The sequence below is a fragment of the Gymnoscopelus microlampas genome, assembly GCF_963454915.1.
Source record: "Gymnoscopelus microlampas genome assembly, chromosome: 11".
Classification (NCBI taxonomy): domain Eukaryota; kingdom Metazoa; phylum Chordata; class Actinopteri; order Myctophiformes; family Myctophidae; genus Gymnoscopelus; species Gymnoscopelus microlampas.
Window position 1 is genome coordinate 52,649,931 of NC_139948.1, and position 18,360 is coordinate 52,668,290.

The 18,360-nt window shown below is 38.9% G+C and overlaps 1 protein-coding gene across 5 annotated transcripts in view; it reads right to left on the minus strand.

Moving 5' to 3' along the window:
• The window catches only part of LOC311056090 (NLR family CARD domain-containing protein 3-like), a 63,461-nt gene that overhangs the window by 34,668 nt on the left and 10,433 nt on the right, over window positions 1-18,360 (minus strand). For 2 of the 5 annotated variants that reach the window (XM_084072469.1, XM_084072468.1), the window contains exons 3-6: window positions 17,935-17,988; window positions 14,397-14,522; window positions 4,564-4,626; window positions 101-244 (exon numbers count right to left, since the gene is read on the minus strand). In XM_084072469.1, coding sequence (XP_083928595.1) covers window positions 101-196 — 96 coding nt within the window. In that variant the 5' untranslated portion in view covers window positions 197-244; window positions 4,564-4,626; window positions 14,397-14,522; window positions 17,935-17,988. Of the gene's footprint in view, window positions 1-100; window positions 245-1,978; window positions 2,179-4,563; window positions 4,627-14,187; window positions 14,242-14,396; window positions 14,523-17,934; window positions 17,989-18,360 lie in introns of those variants that run through there. The other 3 variants (XM_084072470.1, XM_084072471.1, XM_084072472.1) reach the window with 3 other exon arrangements.

Here is an 18,360-nt window from a genome sequence, read left to right on the forward strand (position 1 = left end):
AAGGACCATGACAAACACTTTTAATGTGTGGTAAAACTGAACGTCATGAAACCTTTAAAGCAGTGAATAAAGAATTAACAATATAAAGCATGTAGCCTACCTGGGTGTGTGGAGCTGAAGGTGAAGCTGAAGGTGAAGGTGGAGCTGAAGTTGAAGCTGAAGCTGAAGTTGAAGGTGAAGGTGTCTGGTCGGCCATTGTGTGTTTTATTAATGAGGTGGACTGGAGGAACAGCAGGTAAACAACCTGTATGATAAAATCATATTAATGTATGATAAAATCATCTCTGTTACTTTAACTCTGAGTGGAATAATACACTTTACAAAATACAATTATTCTATTCAATGTTACACACTCTCAGAGAGAGGAAAATACATGACATAACTAGTAAAAGTGCTCCTCGGATTACAGGTCACAACGTGTCGATGTAGATCGGCTAGTTGAACTATTTGAAATTGTAACAAATAGCAAATACGTTTAGGGATAAAGGGTAAGGCATTGGCAAAAATAGGGCCCACAAAGTTTAACACAGATCGGTGCAGTTATAGCTAAAAACACAAATCAGTCACTGTTATAGCGCCACCATGAGGCTGAACATTTTCAAGTGACATTTCTTCCTCAGCCTAGTGGGAATGTGCGTGCTAAATTTCACGGAAATTGCATGCTGTGTTTGAGAAATTGTGTTCAAAACGGAGCAATCGAGCAAACTTTGAAAGCCATCCTTAGTCAATCAGGATGGTATATGAAAAATGTGCGGGATTTTTGGACAAATCCTGTAGGAGTACTGTCAAAAAAATTGTTTTGCAAAAAGCAGCCTCCTGGTGGCGCTATAACAGGCCCATGTGAAAAATGTGGGGCAGAGGTTCTGCTCTGGCATCCAGGGAGTGTGTGTGCACAGTTTCACTGCCATCAGGCCAACAGTACCAACGGTCCACAGACAGAATGACACATGCACATGGAAGGACGGACGGACAGGGAGCAAAACATACTCGCCTTTCGGCCTGGTGGAGATAATTACAGTTTTAGATGTTTTTAAAAGACAGAAGGTTTTAAAACAACTGAATGTCTTTCATACTTTGAACAAGGAATAAACACATTGATATGAATTGTGGTCATAAAAACCTTACATATGAATGTGTGACTGAACAGCATTTCTTTGTAACCAAAGACACTTCGACTGTTCCTGAAATAAATCACATTATTATTCAATGTCTCTGGAAATGAACATTCTGAATTTAAGCTGCTTTTAAACATAACTTCGTCTCTGTCAGATGGAAACATCATATGTGTCCAAAACTGTTCCTTTTTAATCATCATTATAAAAACGTTTTTAATGGTGAAAATAGACGATCTACAAGCTCACAGCGTGTTTCTTCCTGGTGTGTTGTGAGCTTGTAGATCTGCTATTTTCACTACTTTAGTGTGACACACTTGTATGATGAAGCAGGACATTAATTTACAGTTTAAATATGGAGATACAAGGTTTCTGCCTGACAGTGACCATATTCTGTCTCAATGATCTTATTTTTATTCTTAATGTTTTGGGATGTCATTTATCAAAGCACATCATGTCTGTCAGTTACATCACAACAAAACTATATCAATACATCATTATAATTCATCTCCATCAAAGACCTATCGTATATGTTTTATTTACAGGTCTTATGGGGTAATTAAGTAGAAAGTATAAAAAGTACTTTTACTACAATTATTTGAAAGCTTTACTTACTTTTATATAGTTACATTATTATTACAAAACGCACACTAACCACTTCAGCCCTATTTGTGTACTTTAGCTATTTGAAAGCAGATCTACAAGCTCACAACGCGTTGCACAGCGACCCGCTGTGAGCTTGTAGATCTGTTCTAGGTCTCTGACTGTTTCTGACTATACTGTATGTTTCAATGTGCTTCTATTTCCTGTTCAGTGCTCACATCCGGTCTAAAGCCCGCCTACTGTATCCGCTCATTTCCTCTCACCCTATCCACACGTTTCCTAGGGCGTTGTGGGCATCACTTCCTGTCCATTTGATAAGGATAAGGATAATTCCTTTTAACAGGTCGTTCATGAAAGTCCTTGCGGTCTTGTTTCCAATGAGAACCTGTGAGCAATTAGGGGTTAAGAGTCTTGCTCAGGGACAAATTTCATTTCATCGACACATATGCTGACCTGGCCTGGAATCGAACCTGGGGCAACCAGGGCCTCTGGCTCCCTAGGCGGGTTCACTAACCATTCAGCTATGGCCGCCCCATCCCTGATGCCTGATCAAATGGACAGGAAGTCATGCCCACAACGCCCTAGGAAACGTGTGGATAGGTGCGTCCAGACACATGCCACGAGGTGACGCTAGTTGTCACAAGCCCATGCAGAACTTCTGGACATTTCCGGCCGTTACTGGGTGCATCCACACATGTACGTCAAGTTGTCGTATGGAAGACTCGGAAGTCCCATCCACTCCCATGTTAAGTTAAAAAAACGGAAGTTCCGGTCCGGCTTTTCCTATAACATGGGAGTGGATGGGACTTCCGACTTCCGTACGACAACTTGACGTATATGTGTGGATGCACCCACTTTGATATCTTCCAGGGCTTTGAGCAGCTGGTGGGCAGTGACATTTTTCAGGATGTGTAGTTCTTATGACTAGTGGATGTGTAGTTCTTATAACTAGTGGATGTGTAGTTCTTATGACTAGTGGATGTGTAGTTCTTATAACTAGTGGATGTGTAGTTCTTATGACTAGTGGATGTGTAGTTCTTATAACTAGTGGATGTGTAGTTCTTATGACTAGAGCTATCTGTACAAGTGAGGACAGAGGAATAACACTACTAACTCATCATGAAAACATTATACATGTGCAATATTAAATATTAATATTATCCATATTATCCAGCAATATGAAAACATTAGTGCTCCTTGACTAAATGAAAACACCATTACATTATTATGAATAGTATTAACCACATGAACCCCAGCATGGGGGAACATCAGCCAAAAATAGCCGATCTACAAGCTCACAACGTGTCACACTGCGACGTGTTGTGAGCTTGTAGAGCGACTATTTTTGGCAAAGAGATTTGGTGTTGACAGAAAAAAGCGTCCAAGAAATGTAGGTCTGTTTTTACTGAGAATAGAGGGTTTAAGTTAGGCTACATTACATCAATAATTATGAATGACAGATTCATATGAATTCAAATGTTTTGCCGCTAGATGGCGACCTTAGACATTATAATGAAGCATTGTATGTTAAGCAGAGAGACTCCTTCATAATAAGTAACTTCCAGCAAACATATATTTTAATGTTAATGTTAACTTATTATTAACATTATAAAATGTGCATTGTGTCAATAGTATCCAGTATAATTATCATTGTACTCACTATCAGTGGTGGAAAAAGTACCCACATTTTGTACTTAAGTAAAAGTATCAATACTGTTATTCTTATGTTATTGTGCTCACATAAGCTATTCAGATGAGATAAACTAATCAGTGCAAAGTATTCAGGCCATTCACCACAAATAAATAAGGATGTTTACATTTATTGAAATAGGAGTGCATGCAGTGGTGGAACAAGTATTGTTGTTGTTTACTTAAGTAAAAGTATCAATACTACAAAGTAGAAATATTCTGTTACAAGTAAATGTCCGCAATTCTAAATTTACTTGAGTAAAAGTACAAATGTGTTGGTAGCCAAAAATAGCCGATCTACAGGCTCACAACGCGTCGCAACACGAAGCTTTGTGAGCTTGTAGCTCGGCTATTTTTGGTAAAGAGATTTGGTGTTGACAGAAAAAAAGCCTCCAAGACATGTAAGTCCACACTAAAGGAAGATCCATACACTCCCATGATATGAGAAAAACCTGAAAGACCGTCCTGATGCAACAAGTTGATGATCTGATGCACATATCCGGGTTCCTCTGTGGTAAACTATCACCCAGCAGTGATAGACACAAACCAATAGGACAGATATGTCCTGTGTTCTCTACACTGTGGTAAACTATCACCCAGCAGTGATAGACACAAACCAATAGGACAGATATGTCCTGTGTTCTCTACACTGGGCGGGTTTGTCTCTTGTAGTTTTCTTGCAGCCAGAACAAACACATAACACATGCATAAATGTAAACGTCCTTATTTATTTGTGGTGAATGGCCTGAATACTTTGCACTGTTTAGTTTATCTCACCTGAATATTTTATGAGAGCACAATAAAGAATAGCAAAATAATACATTAAATTACTGTTTGTTGATGTGGCCAACGAGACCAACGTTATTTTGGTCTCTTTTAAGTTTGTTTACATATGTTCTCTTCATTGCTTGTCAGAATTAACTTACTTTTTTTAACGTTTTTTTTTACCTTACTTAAATATTTCATGCTCGAACATACTGCTGTTCAGCACTTTGTAACTCATGTTTTAAAAAGTGCTATATAAATAAAGTTATTATATTATTATTATGTAGCCTACTTAAACCCTCTATTCTTAGTAAAACAGACTTACATTTCTTGGACCCTTTTTTTCTGTCAACACCAAATCTCTGTATTATGTATTATAACATTACACACTTACTTGAACTGTCTGTCAATATGATTGACACTCCTCCCCAAAGCGTCTCTGTATTTTCCCAGAACTCTGGAAAAAAACAAGACAAAAGTCTCACTATTTAAGCAGACTTGGCAACAATAAGACTAAGAGAAGCTTGTTTAGCGTTACTTCAACAACAATAATAATGGTAATAATAATAATAATAATAATGATAATGATAATGATAATGATGATAATGTTTTTGTTGCTGTAGTAGGATGAGTGAAGACTGAGAGAAGCTTGTTTAAAAAAACATGACCCCCTCGAGTATTAGAAGGACAATATCAGTCACTAGAAGCAGAGACGTGTGTTTTAATGAGTCTAACATTCATTAGAAGGACAATAACAGTCACTAGAAGCAGAGACATGTGTTTTAATGAGTCTAACATTCATTAGAAGGACAATATCAGTCACTAGAAGCAGAGACGTGTGTTTTAATGAGTCTAACATTCATTAGAAGGACAATATCAGTCACTAAGCAGAGATGTGTGTTTTAATGAGTTTAACATTCATAAAGAAGGACAATATCAGTCCCTAGAAGCAGAGACATGTGTTTTAATGAGTCTAACATTCATTAGAAGGACAATATCAGTCACTAAGCAGAGATGTGTGTTTTAATGAGTTTAACATTCATTTAGAAGGACAATATCAGTCCCTAGAAGCAGACATGTGTTTTAATGAGTCTAACATTCATTAGAAGGACAATATCAGTCACTAAGCAGAGATGTGTGTTTTAATGAGTCTAACATTCATTTAGAAGGACAATATCAGTCCCTAGAAGCAGAGACATGTGTTTTAATGAGTCTAACATTCATTAGAAGGACAATATCAGTAACCAGAAGCAGAGGAGTGTGTTTTAATGTATCTATCATGATTAAAATGGAGTTTGAAGTTACAATGGGTTTGTAAATTGTCTGATAAAATTAAAATCAAATATCTAAATATTGAACTTGCAACTTATAAACTGTGAAACACAGAAGCCTGAGTCAACGTTAAAATGATCCTAAACATGTGTGACAGAGAAATAGTTAAGATAAGTTGTGTTGCTTGTATTAACTGTTAAGTTCACAACTCTGTCTGTCTGTCTGTCTGTCTGTCTGTCTGTCTGTCTGTCTGTCTGTCTGTCTGTAGGCACACACCTTCACTGATGTAGGATCTGATCTGAACCAAATGGACCTGTAATGGTCCATTTGGTTCAAACACTCTCTGAGTTACATTGACACTGTGAATAAATGGCATCCATGGCAGATCTACAAGCTCACCCCATGCAGACAGACACAGACAGACAGGCAGACAGACAGGCATGGGGAGCAGACTGATAACCTCGTCCCATTGGCTACTGTAAACGCCAGTCAATATGTGTGACATGTCCCGCCCTAGCTGTTGCCAGGCAACATGTCTGCTCAGTGTGTTGAAACTAAGCTCACTTCCTGTTGTCTGTGATGACAGGAAGCAGCTTCTCTACAGTCAGCCTAGCGGGCCGGACAGACGCCATTGACGCGCATGGGAGCCAAAATGTGTGACACTGTATAATGTTATTGAGGGTCTATACAGAGGCATTTAAAGTTTCTGGCAGTGTTGCCAGATTGTGTGTGCGTGCGCGTGCGTGCATGTGTGTGTGTGTGTGTGTGTGTGTGTGTGTGTGTGTGTGTGTGTGTGTGTGTGTGTGTGTGTGTGTGTGTGTGTGTGTGTGTGTGTGTGTGTGTGTGTGTGTGTGTGTGTGTGTGTGTGTGTGTGTGTGTGTGTGTGTGTACAGTGACATGGCCCCTCCCATGCAGTACTCCTTCACTGAAAACATAACTGACACCTATCAATCATACAGCTCTGCTCTCCCCTCTCCTCTCCTCTCCCAAAAGTAAAAGTATACCCATTACTCATTATGCAGAATGTCCCAAGTTTTCAAATGTATAATGTATAAAAATCCTTTGAAAATAGTAGATCTACAAGCTCACAATGCGTCACATCACAACACTTTGTGAGCTTGTAGATCGGCTATTTTCAAATGGCTGAAATTTATACAGGGCTGAAATGGTTATGTATTTTTGTAATAATAATCACAATCTACGAAGTAACTAGTAACTAAAGTTTTCAAATAATTGTAGTGTAGTAAAAGTATACTATTTGCCTCTGAGATGCAGTGGAGTAGAAGTAAAAGTACTTTTTTTATGTCCAATGTTTTTGTATTTAAGTTCATAAACTTAACATAAGTATAACTAAATGCATTTGAAATTAAATAAAAAATGTTATTTTCAGGATTCTAATTTAAAAAATAGCCCAAAAAAACTGCAAAAAAAACCCCAGCTATTTTTGCTACTTTTATGTGACATAGAATGGTCCGGTATTATGCAATGTGTCCCTCTGGAGTGAGTGTGTAAATATAGTGGCCCTCTGCATCATCAAAGTTGCATCACCTCTGTTATAAACTGTGAAACACAGAAGCCTGAGTCAACGTTAAAATGATCCTAAACATGTTGGAAAGAGAAATGGTTAAGATAAGTTGTAACTGTTGCTTCTATTAACTGTTAAGTTCACTTATAATAATATACTGGAACCTCAGTGTCTGTCTGCCTGTCTGCCTATACACTATTATCTATATATACTATGGCCCCTATTCAGGGTCCATCTGCCCGTCCCTAACTATCGTTAAATACGGAAAATTGAGCTGCGCGGCCCCAATATGTTATTCTAGCACCTGCTGGCACCTGCGCTAGCCGTCCCCCATTATGCCGACGCCGTTAGTTGCGCGTGGAGGTGTGGCCGTGGGCGTGTTGTTGCTATATCCCCCACATTGCCATTCTGCAGACACACATGGGTACGGCTTGGGGAGGGGGGATAGTGCATTCTAAAAGCACCCGCCCATTTCTGAAACCACCCGCCAAGTGCACAAAGACACTGCAATGGCTTTGTTGCCATGCAGCCTTGGCGATAAATAAGCAACCGCAGGTCTATGAAAACAAAAAGAAGCAACTATAAGGCCACATGAGCACTTCAAACTACTAACTAGAGCTTTCATATCCCCTAAATATTTTAGCCCGGTTCAACTAATAATTGACAAATTAGACCCAGCCCAGCCCGTCAGTCATTTTTCTAAAGAAGCTTAATTGCTGCATTAAATCTTGGTAATTCGTTAAGAACAGGAGTCATTCCACCATATATAAGTGCTATATAAATATATACACTGCCCCATAACAATTTTAAGAATGATATTCGGTTATTATACGAAATATACTTTTAATTGAGATATTTTCTTTTTTTCCATATTGCTGTCATGTCTTAATAAAATCATGCTTTCAGCAAGCAAAATAAGCAGTACAAAACAGTTCGGATTACTTTGTTTGATGGGAAACAGGGAGTTTTTCGTTGCCACTGTCGCAAAAATTGCTTGTTCAGGGTGGGATCGTCGGGTCTCTTCTCTACATGTAAAGTGTCTTGAGACAACTTGTGATTTGACACTATAATAAAATTGAATTGAATTGACATCCAATGTTACCTCGTACTGCCTGCTGCCTGCTCTTGTCATTTGAAGAAATAATCCAATTTGTCTGAAGATCAATTCTACATTCTACTGTATATGTCATGTTGGTTTAAACTTTAAAGAGTGCCGCGCAGTGACAGAAAACAGCTGGCTGATTGATTGATTTTACCTACTTTTGCGCTTCTGCCCTGATGATTAATTATTTGGCAACGGCTGTGTAAGAGTATAACTATTTTAAATGGCTTTCATATACTCTTGGAAAGCGTTGCTTATTGGGACCACAATACGCTACAAATGAATTAATATATGAATTTATTTGGATTAAAAAAAACGTCGACCCGGCCCAGCCGGTGCCGACGGGCCGGGTCGGGTCCCGTTGGGTTTGGGCTAAAATCTTAAGCACTTACATTTTTTATAAGATGATCGGATCATCTAGTGTGATTTTCATTTTGGCTGCTGTCTCGTTAAACCCATGCTGCGGGTGAATATTATATTATATATTATATATATTATATTATTATTATATTCCCCACGTAAACGCTACGTTCATGTTTACTGTTAAAGGTTCTCAATCTTTTCAGGCAATCGACCCCCCAAAATAACCATATTTGAACTGGGGGGGGACCCCCCCCCCCCCCCCAGATCTATAAGCAGAGCTTATAGATCTGCTATTTTCAAATATTTTAGTACTTTTACTTTTGATACTTTAAGTACATTTTGATGCCAATACTTTTGTACTTTTACTCAAGTAAATTTTGAATTCTGGACTTTTACTTGTAACAGAGTATTTCTTATATTGCAGTCGGTACTTTTACTTAAGTAAAGAATTTGAGTACTTTTTCCACCACAGAGCACACTGCTAGCACCGGTTTAAAAAAAAGAAAAAAGACGCACCGACATTCCATAGGCTAAATCAATGCATTTTGTCATCGCATCGCACACTGCTCTACACACTCACACAGACACAAGCACGCAGAGATTTAGCTATTTTATGGATAGATATAGGCTATTAGATGTCATTAATGTATTTACCGCAATATTTCACCCGCGGTTTATCCGATATTAATTAATAATTATATTTGATTGACCCGAACCCACCCAAACCGCGGTTCGCAGCAATGTGTCTGGGTTTGAGAGGCTATGATTGATGTAAACTTAAAGTGTAGCTCTGTTCTGGATTACTGAACAAAGGTGGATGATGAAAGATAACGGGGACAATATGGATGTATAATAGTTAACTTTAACGGCGTCACTTCAGAGGAAACTATGGAGCAACTTCACACCCCTGTTTACACACCCCTGGAATCCATTAGAATGGTGGAAATAGAACAATAACAGCCAAAGTGAGTACATATAGACCTTTCCTAAAACTGTCCCATTTATTATACCCATGTGCTACTGTATGTCAGTGTACCACCGCCCAGCCCTGTGGTCGACCAGCTGGAGGTCCATGGGTGCCTGTAGGAGCGTTGTGGCAACATGATGTAATTAATTATTTGGGAGCAGCCGGTGTGTACCAATAGTATAAATATTTTAAATGGCTTTAAGTTTCATAATACTATTCCGGATCTGACTAATATGACACGCTTATTGTTAACACAATAGGCTACAAATTAATATAAAAATGTATTTGGATAAATAAAATTAAAAAGAAGGAAAACAAGGCCAATGTGGCTTATAATAATCAGACCAGGCAACAGTGCAGAGGGGGAGATAGGCTAGAGCATATATTGGATCGGGGATGACGGCGAGCGCAGTCTTCTCTTAAAGGCAATGGCTTCTGGCACGGTGATTGGTTTTATCATTGTAACGCCCAAACCACACCTATGCATAATGTAACGGGTAGCGCAGGTGTTTTGCGGGGCGGGGGAGTACCACAGAATACCAAATTTTGCGGGGCAACGCCTCTTGCCTAGTCCGCACTCCGTAATTAGCGGTTTGTTCCAAGTGCACCCTGAATAGGGGCCTATATCTTCACTGATCTGATCTGAACCAAATGGACCCTTACAGGCAGTGTTGCTATGCTCATTTGGGAAGTGCTTGCACTGTGTTTTAATGACGTGACGCGCACGTCGCTTAACACCTACACTATAGGTCACACAATGGACAATTGATATACATCTAGGCTAATTCTTATGTTAACGTACCTGGCGTGAGTCGGGAGCCTTTGTAAACTTTGTTGAGGTGTGAATTTAAAGTAGTTTTAAATCTATGCGTGTGCCTGCGTGTGCTCCTGGTCAAATAGGTTCCGGCACGCCGTGCAAGGCCGTCCAGTGAGCATTGCACCCCTGCTTACAGGTCTGTAACTCTGAGAGTGTACAAATGGAACCAAATGGACCTGTAATGGTCCATTTGGTTCAAACACTCTCTGAGTTAAATTGACACTGTGAATAAATGGCATCCATGGCAGATCTACAAGCTCACCCCCATGCAGGCAGGCAGGCAGGCAGGCAGGCAGGCAGGCAGACAGGCAGACAGACAGACAGACAGACAGACAGACAGACAGACAGACAGGCATGGGGAGCAGACTGATAACCTCGTCCCATTGGCTACTGTAAACGCCAGTCAATATGTGTGACATATCCCTCCGTAGCTGTTGCCAGGCACCATGTCTGCTCAGTGTGTCGAAACTAAGCTCACTTCCTGTTGTCTGTGATGACACGAAGCAGCTTCTCTACTCTAACCACACGTCTCTGCACTTCCCTTTTCTTCCTCTCTTTGTGATGTTTAATGTTCATGAGTGATGAATTGAATGACAGGACCACAATGTGTTATCCTTTTAGCATCATTGTAACATCACACTGTACTGTGACCAATATAAGAGCAATTATGACAAGATGAATATTTAGTTGTTGTCATGTCAAATAGGAAATGTATTTGTCTCTTCAGCAACTCTGCAGAGATGGTGAAGAAAGGGAACTTTGAAAGACTCTTTCAGACAAACCACACATCATGTGACTAGATGTGTGTGTGTGTGTGTGTGTGTGTGTGTGTGTGTGTGTGTGTGTGTGTGTGTGTGTGTGTGTGTGTGTGTGTGTGTGTGTGTGTGTGTGTGTGTGTGTGTGTGTGTGTGTACAGTGACATGGTCCCTCCCATGCAGTATAGTAAGGCGGAATTTTGCCGTTTTCAATACACGATAGTGCACTTGGTGATACAAGCACGAAATTTGGCACAGATGTCCTTCATATGACCCTAATTGATAATCAACCTCTGGCCACGCAAAAGTCCTAAGATTTCAAGATGGCCACCACCAGTTTTCAAAATGGCTGCAACTGGGCCAACATTTTGGACTATATCACTTTGCTGGTATTTCTACCATGTAAGATAAAAAAAATAATATTAGGTTCCAATATGGCGGCATATTTTCCAATATGGCTGCCGATAGATTGCATAAATGTACATTCACATGAGCTTGAAGCACATGTATTTGTATTAATTACCATACACAGAATCAATTTATAGCACATTTTAAAGTGATTTGGTAGCTTTTTAATGACCTAGGGCAACAGACAGTACTACAAGCTCATGTGGATAAACCATAAGCAGATGCATATTTCTGCAATTTATCGGCAGCCATATTGGAATACATGCCGCCATATTGGAACCTAATGTTATTTTTTATCTTACTTGGTAGGAATACCTCCAGAACATATTCTCTTATATTAAAACTAGAGTTTCGGGGGGCTACGCCCCCCTCAACCCCAGCCGCGCACGGGGCCCAGCGTGGCCGTGTGTATATTGGGGGACCCAAATCGCCGGAGTAAAACTGTGGAAAAGTTTTTTTGAAAAAGGAAAAAATTTGAAGAAATAATATTTGTTATGTTTCAGGGGGTCCACAGGGGGTCCGCGGACCCCCTGATGGTCCACTGACCCCCTGTGGAGTGTTGGGACGCGCGGGGACACCCCTGGAACATTGCGGACCATTTCGGTGTTTTTTTTTTTTTTCATGAAGGTGGTTGCTTGTTTCTGGCGGTGGCTGTGCAAACCTGGCAACCCAGCGCATGCTGCCGCACGTTACACCAGAAATGGTGCCTGGAGAAAATGGTGACCAAAAAAAAAGGTTGGAAAAAAAGGAAAAAAACCCCACAGCGGCTGCCTGCTGTTGTGGTGATGAGGTCGTGCGCACGGTAAACGGTACGAAGCTGCCTCCCCTTCCGTTTTGTCCGACATTTGGTGAGTAGAATTAATTATGTTGCGCGGTGGAAAAGGTGTAGTGAGCAGTGAGATGTCCCCTACGCGAGGCGTAAATTCAGCGCGGCCGCCGTGGCGAGTCAGTTGGCGACATGTGGTCTGGCGGTGCGTTGTTTATTCGATAACAGAGCTGTGGGGTGTCGCCACCGAGGGTGCGGAAGTCGGTCGCCATTTATATAGTTAGATAAGCCCCAGCAAAGCGATATAGTCCAACACATTGGCCCAGTTGCAGACATTTTGAAAACTGGTGGTGGCCATCTTGAAATCTTAGGAATTCTGCGTGGCCAGAGGTTGATTATCAATTTGGGTCATATGAAGGTCATCTGTGCCAAATTTCGCACTTGTATCACCAAGTGCACTATGGTATCAAAATTCCGCCTTACTAGTACTCCTTCACTGACAAACATAACTGACACTAATCAATCATCCAGCTCTGCCCTCCTCTCCTCTCCTCTCCTCTCCTCTCCTCGTGTTGATAATTATGTTCTAAATATCTCAATATGTATTGGACAGAACTAGAATAAATCAAATAAAGCATTTTGATTAAAGTGATTCTTAACAATGTGATTAAAGCTGAGCTGCTGATCCATATTTATCTTTAATACTTACACATCACTTAAAGGGGTATTAAGCAACTTTTAAGATCAAAAACATCGCCCCTCCACTCCACCCCCCCTCCTCCTCATCAGCAGTTTGTTTCCCCGACCACCAGACAAGTGACGCAGGGGGACTTCTGAAGGGGCCATGCCCAAAATAGGTTGCTATATTCAGATACAATGCGTATCATTGCCCGCCCCTGCTGGTTCTCTGAATTTTTACATATGCTCTGTCATGATTAATTGACCACATATATGAAGTTAAACAACTAAATTCTATGCAAACGATATCTTATTTAAGTAAATTCCGTGGCTCAAAATAGAAGTTTGAGAGCTTTTTGAAATTTTAAAACAGCAGAGAAAATAGCGGACAGAAAAGATGGCTGCCGCTCGTTTTTGGTCAGGTGCACTCAGTCTGGTCTCGGTTCCATTCGGTTTCACTCGAACTCGCCACCTGATTGGCCAACCTTCGCTGGCAATCACAGAACATTGAGCGAGGACGCTGATAGGACAGTTCACACGGACACGGACGTGCACGGAGGCGCACATGCGTGCATTTTATTTACGTCCCGGACAGAGCCGGATACCCGTACTGTATGTCAAACATAAATAGTAGGAAAAATACGGATTTCAGAAAGAGGACTGTGTTTCAATGCAGGAAAACACCCCAGCATCATTATATAGTATATATAAAATTTATATATATATATATATATAGTATATATATATATATATATATATATATATATATACATATATATATATACATATATATATATACATATATATATATATATATATACATATATATATATATATATATATATATATATATATATATATATATATATATATATATATATATACATATATATATATACATATATATATATACATATATATATATATACATATATATATATATACATATATATATATATATATACATATATATATATATATATATATATATATATATATATATATATATACATATATATATATATATATATATATATATATATATATATATATATATATATATATATACACATATATATATATATATATATATATGTATATATATATATATACGTACATATATATATATATATATATATATATATATTTATTTTTTATTTTTTATGTAGGCTTAAAGTTACCTAGAATCCATTTAACTCTCCTAAAATGACTCATAATGTAAACGATACACAACCCAGGATGAATAGGATTAACTCTCCTAAAATGACTCATAATGTAAACGATACACAACCCAGGATGAATATGAATATAAATCATGTTGTTCATTTATTCCATATTTTACATTCCAAGCACATTAAGTCTTACCGTGTTCTTGTGTTGTAAGAAGTGTGTAGAGTGTCAGATGATTGGATACAGGACCTGTCAATATGTATTAATATACGTCTCATATTCTTTATTTTGCCTATAAAAATACTCAGTCCTGATGATTTGTGAATGTGATTGTTAGTGTATGATGTTAAATATGTTTTATGACAGTACATACAGTAGAACACTCTTTAAGAGACATCACATACCTGCTTACATATTCATGAGCACAAAGCACATGTGATAGGTGGAGACAGTACTGTGGGCGGGTCTGGAGGTGTTTGGAACTACAGACAGCCAATCAGGACGTCAGGAAGTTCACCTGTTGACAACCTCTGTATCTCACACACACACACACACACACACACACACACACACACACACACACACACACACACACACACACACACACACACTTGTATTAACATACTTTTGATTTTATGAATGCCATTTCACTTTTTTTTTTCTCGTAACCCTAAAGCCTTAAATAGACGATCTACAAGCTCACAACACGTCGTGCTGCGACATATTGTGAGCTTGTAGATCATTTATTTTCGGTGCACAAAACCAGCACGCAACTAAGTTAAAGTCAGGCATAACTCCAACATCAACCACTAATCCTAAACTCACAATGACTAATACTACCTTAAAACAACCATTTACTTTGTACCAGGAAAATCACAACATCCATTTCTCTAATTTGCTATTCTTGTGGACACACACACACACACACACACACACACACACACACACACACACACACACACACACACACACACACACACACACACACACACACACAGTACAATTTAGGCATTTAGCAGACACTCTTTATCTAGAGAGACTTACAATGAGCAATATAAACACATACATCAAATGCAGAGAGACAGTGTAGTGACTCAGTTAACTAGGATCACAGGTAACCTAGCATCAATCTAAACAATATACTATCAAAACATGATCTAGAGATATCAGGTGAACAATAAACCTATTAAACCATTTAACATGGTGTCATGATAAAATACTGTATCACTAATACAATGACTGATGAACTCATGGAACATGATGAATATATACAAACATCAAATCCATATAAAACACATAGACCAATGTCCAAAGACATAGACCAATAGCTTGGCACAACAGTGTAACTTTAATTATAGGCTTTCTGGTAGCCTCAGTTTTGCATTCTGTGCTACTGCTACACCAGATTGATTGATTGATGTACTTTATTTAGTAAGACATGAGAACAACAGTACATGGAAGTACAAATTCACAATACAAGGTCTACTAAACTGGAAGACTCATAAAAGCACTGAGCTTGTTTCAAATGAGTTCCCCACGCACACAAATCATGATGAAAGAGAGAGATCAGCTTGGTGTGGATGATTCAAATATGAACATATTGTAGATTTGACTCAAACCCAAATGGAGCAACTGGTGCTCAAGACAATGAAACAGTTTTGCCCCTCCCTTCTAACCACTTGAACCCCAGCATCCCTATTCTATTCATGTCATAATAGGCAATAGTCTGCGGAAATAGGCAAACATTTGCCTAAAATAGCTGATCTACAATCTCACAACATGTCATGTTGTAACATGTTGAGTTTGTAGATCAGTTATTTTCAAAGAGATTTGGGATAAAATGAGGGGCCAAGTATAGACCCCTGGGGGACTCCAGTGAAATGACAAATGGTGCGCGCGCGCACACACACACACACACACACACACACACACACACACACACACACACACACACACACACACACACACACACACACACGTACGTGTTTGGGTTGTGTCTAAACAATATACCATCACAAAATGATCTGTACATTGAAACTCTAGGATAAGAGGTGAACAATGAACCTGTACTGTAGCATCAGTCTAAACCATTTAATATGGTGTCATGAATAAAATACTGTATCGTGAATACAATGATTGATGTACTCATGGAACATTATGAATAGTATATACAAACATCAAATCCACATAAAATACATGGTAAATAGGCAAAGATTTCCCCAGAGAATTGGGAGAAAATGTTATAGACCCCTGGAGGACTCCAGTCAATGTATGTAGGGTTTAATTGTTAAGATGTGTTTTCTTAGCTGCTCTTGTTCTTCAATTCAAAGTTCTTTCCTGACTGTGTGTTAATTTGTCAAGCTCCTTCTACAGTAGTCATGTGCTCTCTTAAGCACCTACACCTGTGAGAGTGGTGAGGCGCTCTGGGATAGTGTGTGCAATGGCGGCCATGTTGTGATGTAACAGCCAATCTGGTATGGGAATGCACTAGCATCCCGCTACCACATGCTTGTGACGCTACCACGCGTGTGTGTGCCTGCGGTGCACGCACGCACTCATGCACTCATGCACACATACACACACCCACACACACACCCACACACACACACACACACACGTTTTAATTACCATACTTGTGAAGACATTTCAAAACAGCGATTTTTATAATGCCATTTCACTTATTTTCTCTTAACACTAAAGCCTTATATAGACGATCTACAAGCTCACAACATTTCGTGCTGCGACACAGTGTGACTCTGTGAGCTTGTAGATCATTTATTTTCGTTGCACGAAACCAGCAGGACGCAACTAGTTCAAGTCAGGCATAACTCCAACATCAACCACTAATCCTAAACTCACAATGACTAATCCTACCTTAAAACAACCATTTACTTTGTACCAGGAAAATCACAACATCCATTTCTCTAATTTACTATTCTTGTGGACACACACACACACACACACACACACACACACACACACACACACACACACACACACACACACACACACACACACACACACACACACACACACACACACACACACACACACACACCATGTTGGCACAGTGCACATGTATCTTTTCATGGTGGTTTGCGTACCAACCATTCTCACCAGAAATAGCTGATCTACAAGCTACAACTCCTCAAAGCACGACATGTTGTGAGTTTGTAAATCTGCATTTGTATCCGTAACAACGGTGTTAAGTAGCTTTGAGTCGATCCTGTGTGTGTGTGTGTGTGTGTGTGTGTGTGTGTGTGTGTGTGTGTGTGTGTGTGTGTGTGCGCGCACAGTGAAATGGCCCCTCCCATGCAGTACCCCTTCACTGACAAACATAACTGACACCTATCAATCATCCAGCTCTCTCCTCTCCTCTCCTCTCCCTCGTGTTGATAATTATGTTCTAAATATCTCAATATGTATTGGACAGAACTAGAATAAATCAAATAAAGCATTTTGATGAAAGTGATTTTTTACAATGTGATTAAAGCTGAGCTGCTGATCCATATTTATCTTTAATATTTACACATCACTCAACTCTCCTAAAATGACTCATAATGTAAACAACACACAACCCAGGATGAATATGAATATAAGTTATATTATATTAACATACTTTACCATACAGATTGTATAAACATTTAAATTAGTAAAAGAAAAATAATTACAGTACATGCTTTTAAAAAATACTTAAAGTCAAGTAAAAGGGAAACTAGAAGTACATTTCTTAATTTTTATATCAATTGCTGTAATTTTTGCTGATTTTTAACAATGTGATTAAAGCTGAGCTGATCCATATTTATCTTTAATATTTACACATCACTCAACTCTCCTAAAATGACTCATAATGTAAACGATACACAACCCAGGATGAATATGAATATAAATCATGTTGTTCATTTATTCCATATTTTACATTCCAAGCACATTAAGTCTTACCGTGTTCTTGTGTTGTAAGAAGTGTGTAGAGTGTCAGATGATTGGATACAGGACCTGTCAATAAAGACAACATATTATCAGTAGAGATTGTGATTGGTTTAGAGCTCTGATCCATTCAGGTAGACATGACACACGGATAACATGTACAAAGTTTATCAATAAGTCAAAACAACTGGTGTAAAAATATAGTGAAGCAACACTAATGCATTCAGCCTGGAGTTGAACATACAGTTATATAAACATGTCAGATATACATTATTCCATGTGAAAGGCTTTGCTGAATGTGTGCAGTGGGTCCTTGATCCACCTTCATACAACATACATGTTTATCATGACAGACACTTACTGAGGTTCAGACATCACTACTTATTTATAATGATAAATAAAGATATTTTTTATCATGACAGTAGACTGTTATGTTACCGA